Source organism: Chinchilla lanigera, unplaced genomic scaffold (assembly GCF_000276665.1).
Source record: "Chinchilla lanigera isolate Chin_1 unplaced genomic scaffold, ChiLan1.0 scaffold00038, whole genome shotgun sequence".
In the NCBI taxonomy this organism is placed as follows: Eukaryota; Metazoa; Chordata; class Mammalia; order Rodentia; family Chinchillidae; genus Chinchilla; species Chinchilla lanigera.
The window spans coordinates 19,858,296-19,872,216 of record NW_004955439.1 but is presented as its reverse complement, the minus strand read 5'-3'; the positions used below and the strand labels follow the sequence as shown (position 1 = coordinate 19,872,216).

General features: G+C 43.7%; 1 protein-coding gene across 3 annotated transcripts in view; it reads right to left on the bottom strand.

Annotated features, from left to right (window-relative positions):
- Park2 (parkin RBR E3 ubiquitin protein ligase) overlaps positions 1–13,921 on the bottom strand; it is a 1,289,129-nt gene that overhangs the window by 81,142 nt on the left and 1,194,066 nt on the right. The window contains exons 10-11 of one of the 3 annotated variants that reach the window (XM_005390688.1): positions 10,625–10,761; positions 9,027–9,051 (exon numbers count right to left, since the gene is read on the bottom strand). The exons of 1 other annotated variant lie outside the window; for it this stretch is intronic. In XM_005390688.1, coding sequence (XP_005390745.1) covers positions 10,639–10,761 — 123 coding nt within the window. In that variant the 3' untranslated portion in view covers positions 9,027–9,051; positions 10,625–10,638. Of the gene's footprint in view, positions 1–9,026; positions 9,052–10,624; positions 10,762–13,921 lie in introns of those variants that run through there. One more of the 3 variants, XM_005390687.2, reaches the window with a different exon arrangement.

The window sequence follows — 13,921 nt, the reverse complement described above, 5'->3', positions numbered from 1 at the left end:
CCCAGAGTCAGTGGAAGGAGTGGAGACAGCCATGCACTTTCCATTGCTTCTCGAAGAGTCTCCAGGGCAAGTCCTGACGGAGCCTCAGCGTAGCTAGTAAGGACCCTATGACCCTAAGTAGTAAGATACAGACAGATGCCACGCCAGAAGCCTGTTAACATGTGAACTATGCACAAGGTACGTGCTGGGCTTTAGCACATGAGGGTGACAAGGATGCGGGCAAGGGGTGGAAAGGTGGTGGGTGTATTTGTGTTGGGGGGTTGGAGCGGGGGAAGGGAGTCTGGGTCACGTGCCGGGATGGAGTCAAGCCAGGTCAGCTGGGGGACTCCAGATGCCTTTCCTCCGTATCCCACTCCAGGGCAGGGCTCACAGGACGGGCCTTGCACTGCTTCCCAAGGAAGTGCTCATGCCTGGAGTGAGCCAACTCCTGCCAATTGCTCCGCATCACTTAAGAAAAGATTAAGGCCCTCCTCCACAAAGACCTCTTCTTAAATTAACATTAAGAACATTTTAAGAACAAGCTTTAGCCAGGCAAGGAAACCACCTTCCTCAGGAACACTCTGACCTCAAGCTCATTCCGTCTGGTGATTTGCTGAGGAAATCCCCATTTCCACACATTGTTTCCACTTTTAGGCTGACCTGGTGCTCAGGCACCTGCCTTGCTCGAAATCCCTGCAGCCCCCTGGTTAATGGTACATATGCAGCAGGCATTCAATCAACAAATATTAATTGATGGGATGAGGTTTGCTCTGAAAGGCAGAATTCCTCCTGAGAGGCTAATTCGCTGTGCTCAGCCTGTCTGTGGCTAGCCGGCGCTTCAGAGCAAGAGTGAGTTTTGGACAAGAGCTACAGTAGGGTGGTGGAGACATTTGCTCTGGTGATGGATGAAATGACACTCTTGACACACTGTATGGGCACAATTTTACATGTAATTTATTTTGCATTTCAATTACTTTGAAAAAAGCCTTCCTGTAGTTTTGGCCAGAGATATATGTAAGTTATCAGTTTAATGGATTTATTGCCAAGGTGATAGTTATTTATGAAAAACAGAAACCTACCCAAACCTCTCTAGGCTGCATTTTCATTTATTTATTCTCAGTATGGTCTTTCCAATTAGGCTATGCGGCACAATCTGAACTTCATTGTCAGCTGCGAAGTATCCCCAGCCTACACTTTCCTCTGGGTTCCCAGAGTGCCTACTTTGGGCTTCAGGGACCAGACATCAGGGCTGACAGTCACCTATAGACTGTGATCCTGAAATCACGGGCACAGCCTCACCAAAGCTCCAGTGCCCATTACACCCCCACCCGCAGCGTTCTACACTGGTCAGAACAGGAAGAGGACATGGAGTTAAACTTCATATGATGAGCAGAAGGCTCCTGGCCCTATGATACAAAAAGGAGGATGACAGCACATTGATCCCTGGAAACATGGTGTTCAGAACTGACTGAGGAGTGAGGGTCACTTGGGCAGGAATGATGCCACGAGTGTCTCACAGGGACTTAGCCACTCCCTTGGTGTTCAGTTCAAGCAGGTGGATAGGTTAGGGCCTGAGATCCTTTTTCCTACACGTGGGCATCTGTGTGAGTGAATGAAGGAAGGCTAGGCTTTCTCCAAGTTTAAAGGAAGACTCTCGTGGGAGAATGGGTCACCTGAACCGTGCAGTTCCTTGGACTGTGGCAGAAGTGGATAGGTCTGTGTCCCTGTGGGCAGCTGACTCAGGCCAGAGCTAAGGCCAGAGCTTAGCGCTGGTAGGGAAAAGTGCAAGACTCCCGTGTGGGCCGGGGCGGGACCCCACATCTGAACAATTTACTGAGCCTGCTTTCCTGCTGTGGGGAAGTGGTGCTTGGAGGAGGAGGGGCTTCTCTCCGCCTAGGAGTGGGCTTGGGAAGTAGCCGCATTCGCAGAGAGAAGGCTTTGCGGGCAGAGGTCCTGCCTCACTCTGTGCTCCCTAGGGTACCAGAAGCTATGGTGTGGGGGATGAGGCTGGAGGAGCCTTTGGCTGAGCGGGAAGTGCTGGGGTTCTAGGTATGACTTGGAGGAGCTGGAAGTGAGTGGCCAGCAGCGCCACAGGGACCCAGAGGCCAGGCCTAGGACTCAAGCGACTGGGTATGGGAAGAACAGGCCTCCAAACACAGATTTGGGTGTCCTGGAGCCTGGCAGCTGAGCTAGATTTGATTTTGTTTAGCAACAAAAAAGGGCAGGATGTCTGTGACATCTGAGTGCCATACAAGAAACTCATACCTGTTCCTAGGGCAATCTGTTTTTAACCCTGTTAACCTGAACTATGCTTTAAAATTTAAACCAAAGAGAGCCTCTTTTCTATCTGTGATTTATTAGGCCTCCACTTTCTATCAAATTAGAGCTCTCCACAAATGAAACAATTTATCCTTATCTAATTTCCATCCCCCACATGGGAATGGGGAGTCAGCCGGTGTGGGAAGCAGCAGCCTCACTGTAGATAGCTCTTTGAGTGTCTTTAAACTCCCCTTTAACTTCACCTATCAATGCATTTCCTGACACACAGGACAATGCTTCCCACCCCCAGTGAAATATTTCTAAATTCACTTGAAAGCCGCTCTGTTCCTTAGCACATGCAGGCAGCTCCAGTCCTTTTCAGGGGCAAATGTGAGCTTATTTTTTCCCCCTTAAGGGCAAATAGGATTTCTTTTCTTCTAGCTCAGCATAGGTGACTTCTTAATGATCTTTAAGGAAAGAGCTGGACAGAAGGAAAATATCCTTTTTTAATCCCATTTTCCTTCTCACCCCACACTGAGCTGTTACCATAGCAACATCCTACCTGCTACCAGGACAGTTAAGTCCCCCTGTGAAGTTAACCGAAAACTGCTTTTTCACTCAGAGAACGGACTGCTGTTCATTGACCAGTTTTTCCCTGGGTGTCTAAATTCTTCAATTCTCTATGACATGTTTAATCTAGGGCTTCATGTGGTTAAATCGTAAAATTCTCTTCTAAACCCCTAACAGAATAATACCCCAAACCTTTTCAGAACCGAACTCAGGAGAAGTGGATTTACATTTTGTTTTAGTTACAAATAAATTTTTGTTCTTTGCATTGGCTTACGGTTTTTAGATAAAATCCCTGTAAGGAAAACAATTTTGGGGAAAAAATTTCCTATCCTCCTTTGTTACCCTTTCCTGCCTTCCTCACTGTTTTTAAAAATACAGGCGTGTGTGTATATATGTAATGAAGTATTTCTAATACTCGGAAGACACAGACTGATACAATAAGCACTTGTGTACCTACCTCTCAGACTTAACAAATGATGATTGGGGGCTCATTTTTGTTTCACTGTGTAAAAAGTAACAAATATAGTTAAAGATCTTTTTGTTGTCCTAGTCCTGATTCTTTTCTTCTGCCGTTGGTTCTTTTTCCTCCTCTGCCTCCCTGGAAGTAGCATCTCTCCTAAGGTTAATGTATAGCTTTTCAATTAAGTCTTTGTACTTTTGCTGAACATTTAAGTTGGCAGATTTTTATTTACTTATAGTATTGTACTGGGGATTGAATCCAGAGCCTGTGCATTGAGCTGCATGCCCAGCCCTTTTATTTTATATTTTGAGACAGGTTCTTGCTACGTTATCCAGGCTACGCTTGAATTTGCTATCTTCCTGCCTCAGCCTCCCAGAGTGCTGGGATTAGATACATGCACCACCATGCCTAGCTTGTGCCAGAATTTTTAATATGTTTCTTTCTAACTGGGGGTGGGGCATCAGACATCTCTGGTGGCACAGGCATTTCCCAGAAATTTGGGAACTGAGAGTCTAAGGATCAGTAGCTTTTCCTCTACCTTGTCATTGACTTGCTCGGCAATCTTTACACGATGGAGCGCACCATAACCTACCCACATATATGGCATTATTATTTTAAAATGAAGGCATTCAAGGAGAGGGTGAACTGGGGGCCCCTGCAAAACAAGGAGCGCAGTGCTTTTACCTCAAGGCCACACTAAGAACGTGATGAGTCTGAGACCTTGTCAGCTCAAAGTAAGATGACAAGGGGTCAATACAGAGAAGACAGTTGTCGCCCTAGGGTAGATGGCTTACTCACAGCGTTATGAATGAGACCATCAGCTCAGGTAAGGATATTATCTTGGATAAATGGTTTGTGGTTATCGATCTGGACCAACCTGACAGAAAAGAATCTCTATGTATTATTGTTACAATTACTTGGTTTATACCTGCAATTTATAATTTGTGTGCTCAGTCAGTTCTGCCAATATTGACAAGTAATGCCCTTGTTTCAAGATATGACATTTGAATCTTGTTTCATGATTTAGTGTACTCTCTGAGCCAAACAACTGTCAAGCTGGTTGCCTTCAATGACAATGCAAAACACAAGTGACTGAGGAGAAAACAAACGAACACAGAAATTTAAATAAGGGTTCAGGGTTTACAAACACACAAGAAAAAGATGTTTCTGTCTGTCCTCATACACTCTATCACTGTGCTTCACACGGTGAAGGAAAGCGTACTTTACCAAAGGGAGGTGACTGAAGTTCTCGGGGCCAGGATGTGTGAAATGCCGTCAAGGAGCACTTTCATTTCCTTGGGTCACATTCCGTAGAAATTCAAGTCAAAGCAAAAATAGGATGAGCTGGCCACTGAGGGCGCAATGGGGAGGCTCAATCAAGAAAAACAGGTTGGAGAGTTGTTAAAACCTGGTGTCTAGACCTCAAAGAAGCCGTGAGGACCAACAGACAAGGCTTGTCCTATCGAGATGCTGGGAGAAAACTTGCACTGAATCAGAGAAAAGGCATTCACTGGATTGCTATAACCAGTGGTACTTTGCAGGTTATGGAGACTTTTAGGGCTATTAATTCATCCTAAATGAACAGGTGTATAGAATCAAGAGTAAGAGTAGGAGCAAAAAAATAAGTGAGAGGCTTAGGGGAACAGAACACCTGCAGGCCCTTCTTTTAGATGCACTGCCCTCCCCTCCACCTCCCGGTCACCCAGGAGACTTGTTATGGGGGTGAGAAGGGGCACTCCCATGCTCTGCCCGGCTATGACTTATTTCCCTACAGTTGTTTATACCTTCAGTTTCAAAAGGTCAGACACAGGAGGTGGCTGCTTGTGTCACATTAGTTCACAATCCCAAAACACACACACTATTTGCCCTCCAAGAGTGGCCAAAGGAAAGGCAATGCACAAACCACTTATACTTTGAGCTTACGAAGGTCTTTACACATTTCAGAGTCCCCCTGAAGGTCAGCATGAGGGGTGAAGAAAGGGAAGGTAGGTGGCCTTGAGATCTGCCCTATTTGAACCGAAACCAGTTTGGGCTGCAGAGATGCTGAACCCGAGAGGTCACCTGGCCCTGGCCTCAAATGCACGTCAGATGCCACTCCAGCATTCTGGCGATATGCTTCCTGGCCTCCCTGATCCATGGAGCAGCTCACTAATGAGACAGTGTGTCCCATGTGAAGCTCCATCTATGTTACAGCTCTCTCCCTGCCGGTGGTCTTCGGCAGAGGCCACGTTCTGTCTCTCAGTGCTCCATGATGTCACACAGAATAATCTGCACAGGTATTTCCACAGTTTGTCCCTGTAGTTGTTGACAGTCATGAACCACTTCTGCCATTATTTATTTGTTATTTTATTAATTAAAATTATTCTGAAAGAAATATCATACCATTAGTGAAATACAAAATACCACATCACTTCCCACCAATTATAGATGACTGCAAAAATGAATCATGAGAAGGAAACTTTGTTGCCTGTGAAGGAGTCCACAGCCCCTGTGGTGGCCGGGGGTAGGGTTTGAGCATGTCTCCCAAGGGCTCATGTTTGAAAGCTCTGTGCTTGTTATGAGGTGTTGAGGCACTGCTACGGCTGTGTTTAGATGTCCCCTCAAAGCCTCATGTGGTCATACATTGGGATTTTTTTGGAGAAGTCTAGATCTATAGGGTGTGATTCATGGTGCAATGCTAGGCTCAAGGGCACTAGGATTAAGGGTGTGAGTGCTACATGCCTAAAGTAGCCTAAGACAAAAAGGGCAGAAAGACACTGGTGAGGTCCCTTATTGCTTTGATACCTTCTGCCATGAACTGTTTCTCCTCTGTGATGCCTGTCTACCATGCCACTCTGCCTTGGGGCCAGCCAATTTCAGGCTGAAACCTCTACTAACTGTGAGCTAAACAAACTGTTCCTCCTTAAACTTTGGGTGTCAGGTATTTTTGTCTCATCAATGAGAAAAGCAACTAAAATAGGCAGGGAACCTTTAAGAAGCAGAGACTGGTGCCAGGTAATTAGGTCAATAGGGGCATTGCCTTCTGCCCTTGGAAGGAGGGGTTCTGGTCTTTCAGAGTATGTTAACTTCTATAACAGGCATTATAAAAGATTAAGCTGGTCCTTTCTCTGGCTTTCCATCTCTTCATGCTCTCTGTCCCTCTCACGAGTGTTCCTGCCTTGACGACTCCTGCTTCGATGTGAGGCAGCCAACAGCCCATTGTCAGAGTGAAACCGTTAAGGATACCCAATCTTGGACTTTCCATGCCCCAAACCCTGAGCTAAATAAATCTCTTTTCTCTACAATTAGCCAGCTTTTAGTATTTTATTATAACATAGAAAATAGACCCATACAGCCTTTGTTTGTGTTAAAGAGACAGTTGAGTAATCTTAGAAAAGTATAGCAGAGAAAACCAGCATTAAATCTGTCAACTAAGCAATGAGAATGAGGGGAGAAGAGTGATGGTTTTTGCACCATAGGAAGTTAAACTGAGCACCTCTCAAAGCCAGGCTCCTGCCACAGCAAAGTATTGAAAAGGGTGACCCAGCCAAGAAATGGTGGCACATGCCTATGAACCCAACTCTCATACTTGGGAGGCTGAGGCAAGAGGATTGCAAGTTGAGGTCAGCCTTGGCACGTTAGAGAGACCGTGTATCAAAATAAAAATATAAAAAAGCTGAAGAAGTAGCCAATATGAGATCTTGGTTTCAATACTCAGAATTTTAAGAAAAACAGGCAAACAAGCAAACAAACAAACTGATCCTTCTTATCCCACCATTGCTTCATTGCCAGATAAAATAGCCTCAGTTTCCTCAAAAACTTCTATAGCAGAACCTTCAGAAGATTATTTTTTTGTCAGTTTCCTCTTGATTTTGGTTCTCAGCATTGAATATAAAGTTTCAGATATGGATGGATGGGCAGAATGAGCAAGATGAGCTGTCCTTGTGCCTGTCGCTGCCCTTCTACCAACAGACTCTGGAAAGCGAGGTGGCCTCAGGATGCCCCTGCTCATGGCCTTTCTAAGTGACCCGAGGGAGCACTCGTCCTTCAATGTTCAGTGGTCTGTCTCACCAATGTGAGAAAGACATTCAAAGAGAATGGGACAGTCAGTGGTGGTCTTGTGCAGTGCAATAAGTGTTGGAGGGGCTGTGAAGGGTCACGCACAAGCTCAGGGAGGTGGGAGGCTAGCACACAGTCAGTGGGCAGCCTATAGGTGGCCTCAACAGGTGGGCCTCCGGCCAGTTCACATGAAGCCCTCAGAATAATACTCTTAATTGGATAGAAAATTGGTGCCACCACCTTCAAATATTTTAAAATGCATTTATAAAGTTAACATGTTTTTAAGTACTTCTAACATCTGATTAAAATTTAATTTTTCCCCTGTGGACTTAAATAACTCACGAATAAGTCAAAATAATAAATATAGTGAATCTTAAATTCTCTTAAAAGATTTGACACTGTTTGCAAACTTTGTAGACTTTAGCTTAACAGTCAAAGTCTAAATAAATTATTCAATTACATGGTTTAATCTAAGTCTCAAGGCTGTTTTATTTTCTTAATCAATCACATGTAACTATTGAAAGTTCATAAAATTCCATATGTACATAAAGTCCTCAACATAAAATATTAGTTCTTTGTTTTTTTATTTTTTAAGCATTTCTCCACTTGTTCTCAATCTTTTCAAAAGCTAAAATTACTAAGGAAACCAGTGCATTTTCCCAGACAACCACATTATACGTATAATTTTAAGGACTTTCTTCTCTACTTGCTTGAGGTTGTATCATAAGCAACAATTTTAGTTATGACATTGGCCAGATTCTCTGTGGTGACTCAGGTGGGGCCCATGGGGTCCTATTTGTAGTAGCCATGGAGAAAATTCCATAACTGAAATGAGGGGAGTATGGAGGCTCTGCCTGCATACGCTTGCATTGTCAAAATCTTCAAGTACTGCCCTAACTCTTCTTGGCTTTGGATAGAGCTGACTAGTTAAACAGTGTCTGCTGGTGAGTGTTATATACCATTATGGCTAAGGGATAGTGCCCAGTTATTTAACCAAGTACCATTGGATGTTTCTGTGAAGCCATTTTGTAGATGAAATTGAGATTGACAGTCATTCTCTTGGTAGTTTTGGTGGGTCTCATCCTATCATTTAATAGGACTTAATTGACATTGCCCTGAGGGGGGGAAAATGTGCCTAAAGACTATTATTACATCAGCTCCTACTCAGTTTCCAGCCTCCTGGTCTGCCTTACAGAATTCAGCCCCACTATCACATTAAGCCAATTCCTCAAAGTAAACAGAATCATGAGTATACAGAGAAGTTTCCTTCCCAGGATTTCAAGTTTGAGCCCAGCCTGGGTAACTTAGTGACTTAGCAAGACTCTGCCTCAAAATAAAAAATAAAAAGAGAGCTAGGGATGTAGTTTAGTGCAGAGGTGCTGGGTTCAATCTCCAGTATTACCAAAAAAAAAAAATTATCCTCCTTCCCTCCCTCTTTCCCTTTTTTCCTTCCTCAAATCCAAAAGAACTTTATGTTAATTCTGAGATCAACAAATATATACACTAAGAAACTGATTTGTTATGCACAGATCCTGTATGATTTTTTTTTTTTAAATTTTTGAGGAAATAAGAAAAAAAAACTAGAAGTAAGGAGTCACATGATGGTCTCTAGGGGCATCGGCAGTATTTTGTTAGTGATCCCGGGTCACAGAAAGGTTGCATGGGTTCCACAGGCCCAGGGCTGCTTTGGGACGGTGGCACATACTCTGTTCCTCTGAGGCTCACTCCCTCTGTTATCCTGGGCCCTGCATCAGAAGGGAAATGTCTTTGGCTCTGGTTATTAGCTTGATGAGTAATTCTGTCCTCTGAAGTTCCCGGAGAGATGCACTGGTGGGAAATGGGGTGGCTTTGAGAAACCCTAAGTTTAAGAAACCCTTTTCAATTCCTTCCTTAACTTGGCAGAAGTAGTAGCAGGTCATTTGTGATCTTGAGTCTAGTACAGTTTGTTTCTTGTATTTTTCTAAACTGAATAATAATGATAAACCATGGAACTGGATTTTTTTTTTTTTTGTGCCTGAAAGATGACCAAGTTTATTTTAGTGGAACCATGTAGCAGCACTGCAGTTACAGTGGTTTAGGATGTGTGTGTCAAAAAGCACCAAAGCCAGCATGTGAAACTCAAAGTCAAGATCAGGGTTATAGAAACCTTGCTAGCTCAACTCTACTGTCTGGAGGTCAACTGCACTTCCTGAAGGCCTTGTTTTGGGCCATAACTTCATTAAGGGTTCCTGCTCAAATGTACCCTCAGTGAGACCATGTACCCTTTTAAAAATACTATTGCTGTTCCTCTGCCCAGTTGCCTCAATTTCTCTTTCTTTCCATCCCTGGCTATATTTTCCTGCATAACTTTGGTTCCTCTAGATCTTATATCATATGGAGTTTTATTTCTTTCTGTCCCTTCTATCAGAGCACAGACTTCTGGAGACCACAAACTTTGTCAGTTTAGTTTAATCTGAGATACTATGTTCTAATTACCCAGAACTTAACAAGACATTCAATAAATATTTGCTGAATGAGTAACTTGCTATCGTATCAGCTCACCAAATGCTATGTAGTGGGTAGAAAAATTTCTATCCATTCCTTTTTTTATACAGGCCGATCAAGTCACATCAGGTTCTTGATCTCATGGAAGTTACAGAAGTATTAGGAGAACAGAAATAGATAAATACAAACATGTACTTTAACTCACATCTCAATATTGCAAAGAAACAAACATGGAAATTTTTCTAGGTTGGCCATAGTTTCATCCATTTCAAAAGTAATATTTAAAAGAAAAGGTGTTTTTCTAAGCAAAGTGCTAACTTCTAGAGAAAGAAAGAGGCTCTTTCCACTCTTCCAGTTTTAATTCTGCCCAAGAATAAATAGGGCCGAGGACAAGACACCACACTGCTTAAAAGGAAGGCTGTTCTTTGGCTTGGAGGACCCTGACCTGGCCCGCTCTGTATGAGCAGTCAAAGAGTGAAAGGCCTGGGGTACAAGAAATTTTGTCTTCTTCCATGCATGTGGCCAGACAGCATAGGGGATTCCTCAGGAGAAAGCTGATGTCACATCTCAGGAGCTCTGTTCTCTCAGCAAACCTGTCAGGCAAGGTGACTGGAGGAGCCTGGAATGGGGCTTAGACAGTAAAGCACAGCCTTGTTCTCTGAACCTTTCCTGCATGGTGAGTTGCAACACTGAGGCCTGCTTGGGCATGGGTGGACAGGTGAGAGCATGGCAGGTGGTCCAACCTGTTCATTTACTTCCACTGAGACACTGCTGAACAAATGCTCCCACTGGGACATTCTAGATGCAGGGCTTTCTCCAGAATGCTTGGCCTACCTGGTCTCAGGATTTCAGAGGTTCTCTGCTTGGTCCATCTGAGTGTACTGGAATTCTCCAATGAGGTTTGGTGATAAAGCCTGAGCACATAATACACTAGTCCACTGTTTTCCTTGCACATATATCTCCTTGACACTCTGCAGAGAAGATGGGCAGGTATATCCAGTGAGGGATTCCACTATCACAGACTCTTCTACTAAAACATTAATGCATTCCTGCTGAAGAGAGAGCTCTAATAACTTCTATCAAAAAACATTAAAGGAATTAGCAATGCTAATAATTCAACTGAATTCACCTCTTCTAATTGTCCTACAAAGACACAACTGTGATCTTAATGTATACATGGTACCATACAAATAGTTTCATAGTCATGTTTATATCCATAAATAGTGTTTAGAACAAAAATAATATATGGTTGCTGAATGAGTGATTGGGTAGATGAATTAATGAATGCTCTAGAATCTGAGGGCTGAAGACATCTTACAGAAAACTCAAACAAGGGCAGCCAGCAAAATCAAGAAATGTAAATATCAATAGTTGGGGACAAATGTGTTTTAGAGAAGACTGGTTCTGAAAATAGAGTTTGAGGCTCACCAGCCTACCTTGCATTATCTAAAACTGCACAATAAGACCCACACTTTGCAGATGACCACCTATAGATGTTTAAAAGAGGAGTTTGTCTTTCTGTAGCTCTATGGAAAGGGAATATTAATAATCAAAAAGATCTGCAAAAATAGTGACTTGGTATTTCTGAAGTTGTGGGCTATTACTTGACACAGGCTGAACTCTGATACAGAGAATGACCAGGTTCTGAATTACATGGGATGTCACAACTCTGGAAGGAGAAATAGAATACCTCCGCTTGTTATACGGAGCCTTACGAGAAGAAAAGAGAAATGCAGCTTTTAATATATTTGGATTCTCTTTGCTGGAAATGGCAACCTCTTTTAAGAAAATCTTTGAGGACAGAATGTGAGAACATAAATAAAGCACGGTGCAGCTGCCTTGCTTTCTAAAGAAGGTTGGTGTCTCTTATGCGCTTGCAGATTTTATGAATGTGTTGTCATTCCTTAATCATGATCATTATTGGGGGAAATGATTGAAGTTTTAATTATTAAATAGGAGGAACAGCAGCGCGCTCTCACGGGGCCCTAGTGCTCCTGGTGTGCTCCGCCGTCAGTGCGGCTGATGTAAACCTGGGAGCCCGTGACCCATGCCATGGCGCAGGCAGCAGTCTGTCTACCTCCCACTGCTGCCTGTCTTCTGAAATGTCTGCACGCTGTTTACTGCAGAGCCAGGGTTTAGGCCAAATGCTCAGTAATGTGAAAACATCAATTATTTTCTTCCTATATTTAAATGAAGTATGATTGCCCTTGATTTCATAGCAAAGGAGCAGTTTCCAAGGCACAAAGACATTTCGACCATTAAGCACAAGGGTGATGCTTAAAGTATGTTTGTTTTCCTCTGCACAACTGTGGGCACTACCTGCCTCAGCTGGGGCTCACTGTGCTGAGTCCTTACCTCTGCCAAACGCTGCCCTCTGCTGGGCTTCAGACTGTGGCATGACAAGCTGGCAAAGGAGAAATGCTTACTTTGTCAGACGTCTGTAAAGGTGGGGGAAGCGGGAAGCACCTGGTCATTCTACCTCACTAGTGCCTGTGTTTAAGCCTCTTGATTACCAGGAGGCATTTTTGTGGTTTTCTTTTCTTTTGAAAGCTACAGTAAATATCATTTCATCATGTGTATGGGTTAGAATCTCTTCATCTGATACAAGGGAGGACGGAAGGTGAGCACTACCACACCAGGAATGACTTGAAGGCCAGGCTGGGCTCTCTAGAGCTGGTGAACACTCCATTCTCGAGCAGTGCCCCTTGGCATCTGGGGCCCTATTAGTGGCCTGGTGGCCCAAGGAAGGTACCTTCAGGATGGGACACATTTGTTTCAGCCCTGGGAGATCACCAAACTTTAGATAAGATTTGCCCTACAGGATAAAACACTGGAACCCTGATCTCACGTGCTGGTATGTGTGTCTGTGGGTTCTCTTCTACCTGGCTGTGATCCACAGGAAACATGTGTTTTCCACCTTTGTGATGCACACAGTCTCAGAACACATTTGAGGTGACTCATGATTCCAGAATTTAGTGCACATTAAGTGACCAACTGGGTTTCAGGTTACCTTGAGAAAGCTCAGACACTCTATTTCTTGGCACAAATCAAGAATCTATAGCCAACATGTCTGGAGAGTGGCTGGTTTGGAGCAAAGTTGTAAGTAGGAGGTGTTTCCTGGGTCCCTGGGACTGATGGCTGGATCTCCTGGCCTGCTGGGCACCAGGGCTTTCTTCATGCTGCCCTCAGAGACCCATCCCTGCCCTAGCCCTCGAGTTCCCTCACAAACAAGAGTTTTTCCTGATTTTCTCACTTGTGTTTAGACTTCCCCACTTATGTGGAGATTTCTGAAGTACCTAGGAAAGTGGTTAAGTGGTAGGTTTTGCTAAAGTTAAAATGTTTCAAGCTGGTGTGATGGCACATGCCTGTAACCTCAGCACTTGGGAGGCTGAGGCAGGATTCCTAGGAGTTCAAGGCCAGCTTGGGTCACAGCATGAGTTCAAGGCCAGTCTTAACTACAAAGCAAGGCCCTATCTCAAAACACAAATATAAAAAGAAAATATACACACAATTAATAAAAAACCAAAATACAAACAAACGAAAAAATCAATTTCAGTTGTTTTACCTTTTCTCTTTCTCCTTCATAATTCAAGGGTTTACCCTCTTAGGGGAGATTTCAGGCCCAGAAATGGGTCAGCAGGGTCAGCAGAGGCAACTGCATTGAAAGCAGCTTTTGTGGTGCTGCTTGCATTATTCTATTTAGAGAATATAATGGCTGCGACTTTCTGTGAAGGACACATTTATCTTCCAAGTCACATATCCCTCTTTCCTTTAATTCAATCATCCACCCATCCCTTGAATCATTCAACTTCTACTGCATGCCTATAGGACATAACGGGCACTGTATATGAGTACTGGAAACCAATAAGGATAGTAATTTTTTTTCCTGGTTTTTATCCAGTACCAACAATTGAACTCAAGACCTTGCACTTGCCAGGCAGGCACTGTGCCACTGAGCTAAATCCCCAGCCCCAAGGATAGTAATTGATCCAACCATCATGAAGGCCTCTGCTTAGAGCTGAGCACAGCTTTGTAAGTAACACAACTAGAGTTCACAGTGGAGCTGTAATCTGTGTTATTTTTATGAGTTACAGTGGTTGCAATGAATGAATTATTTCCTTGTGGGTTAGG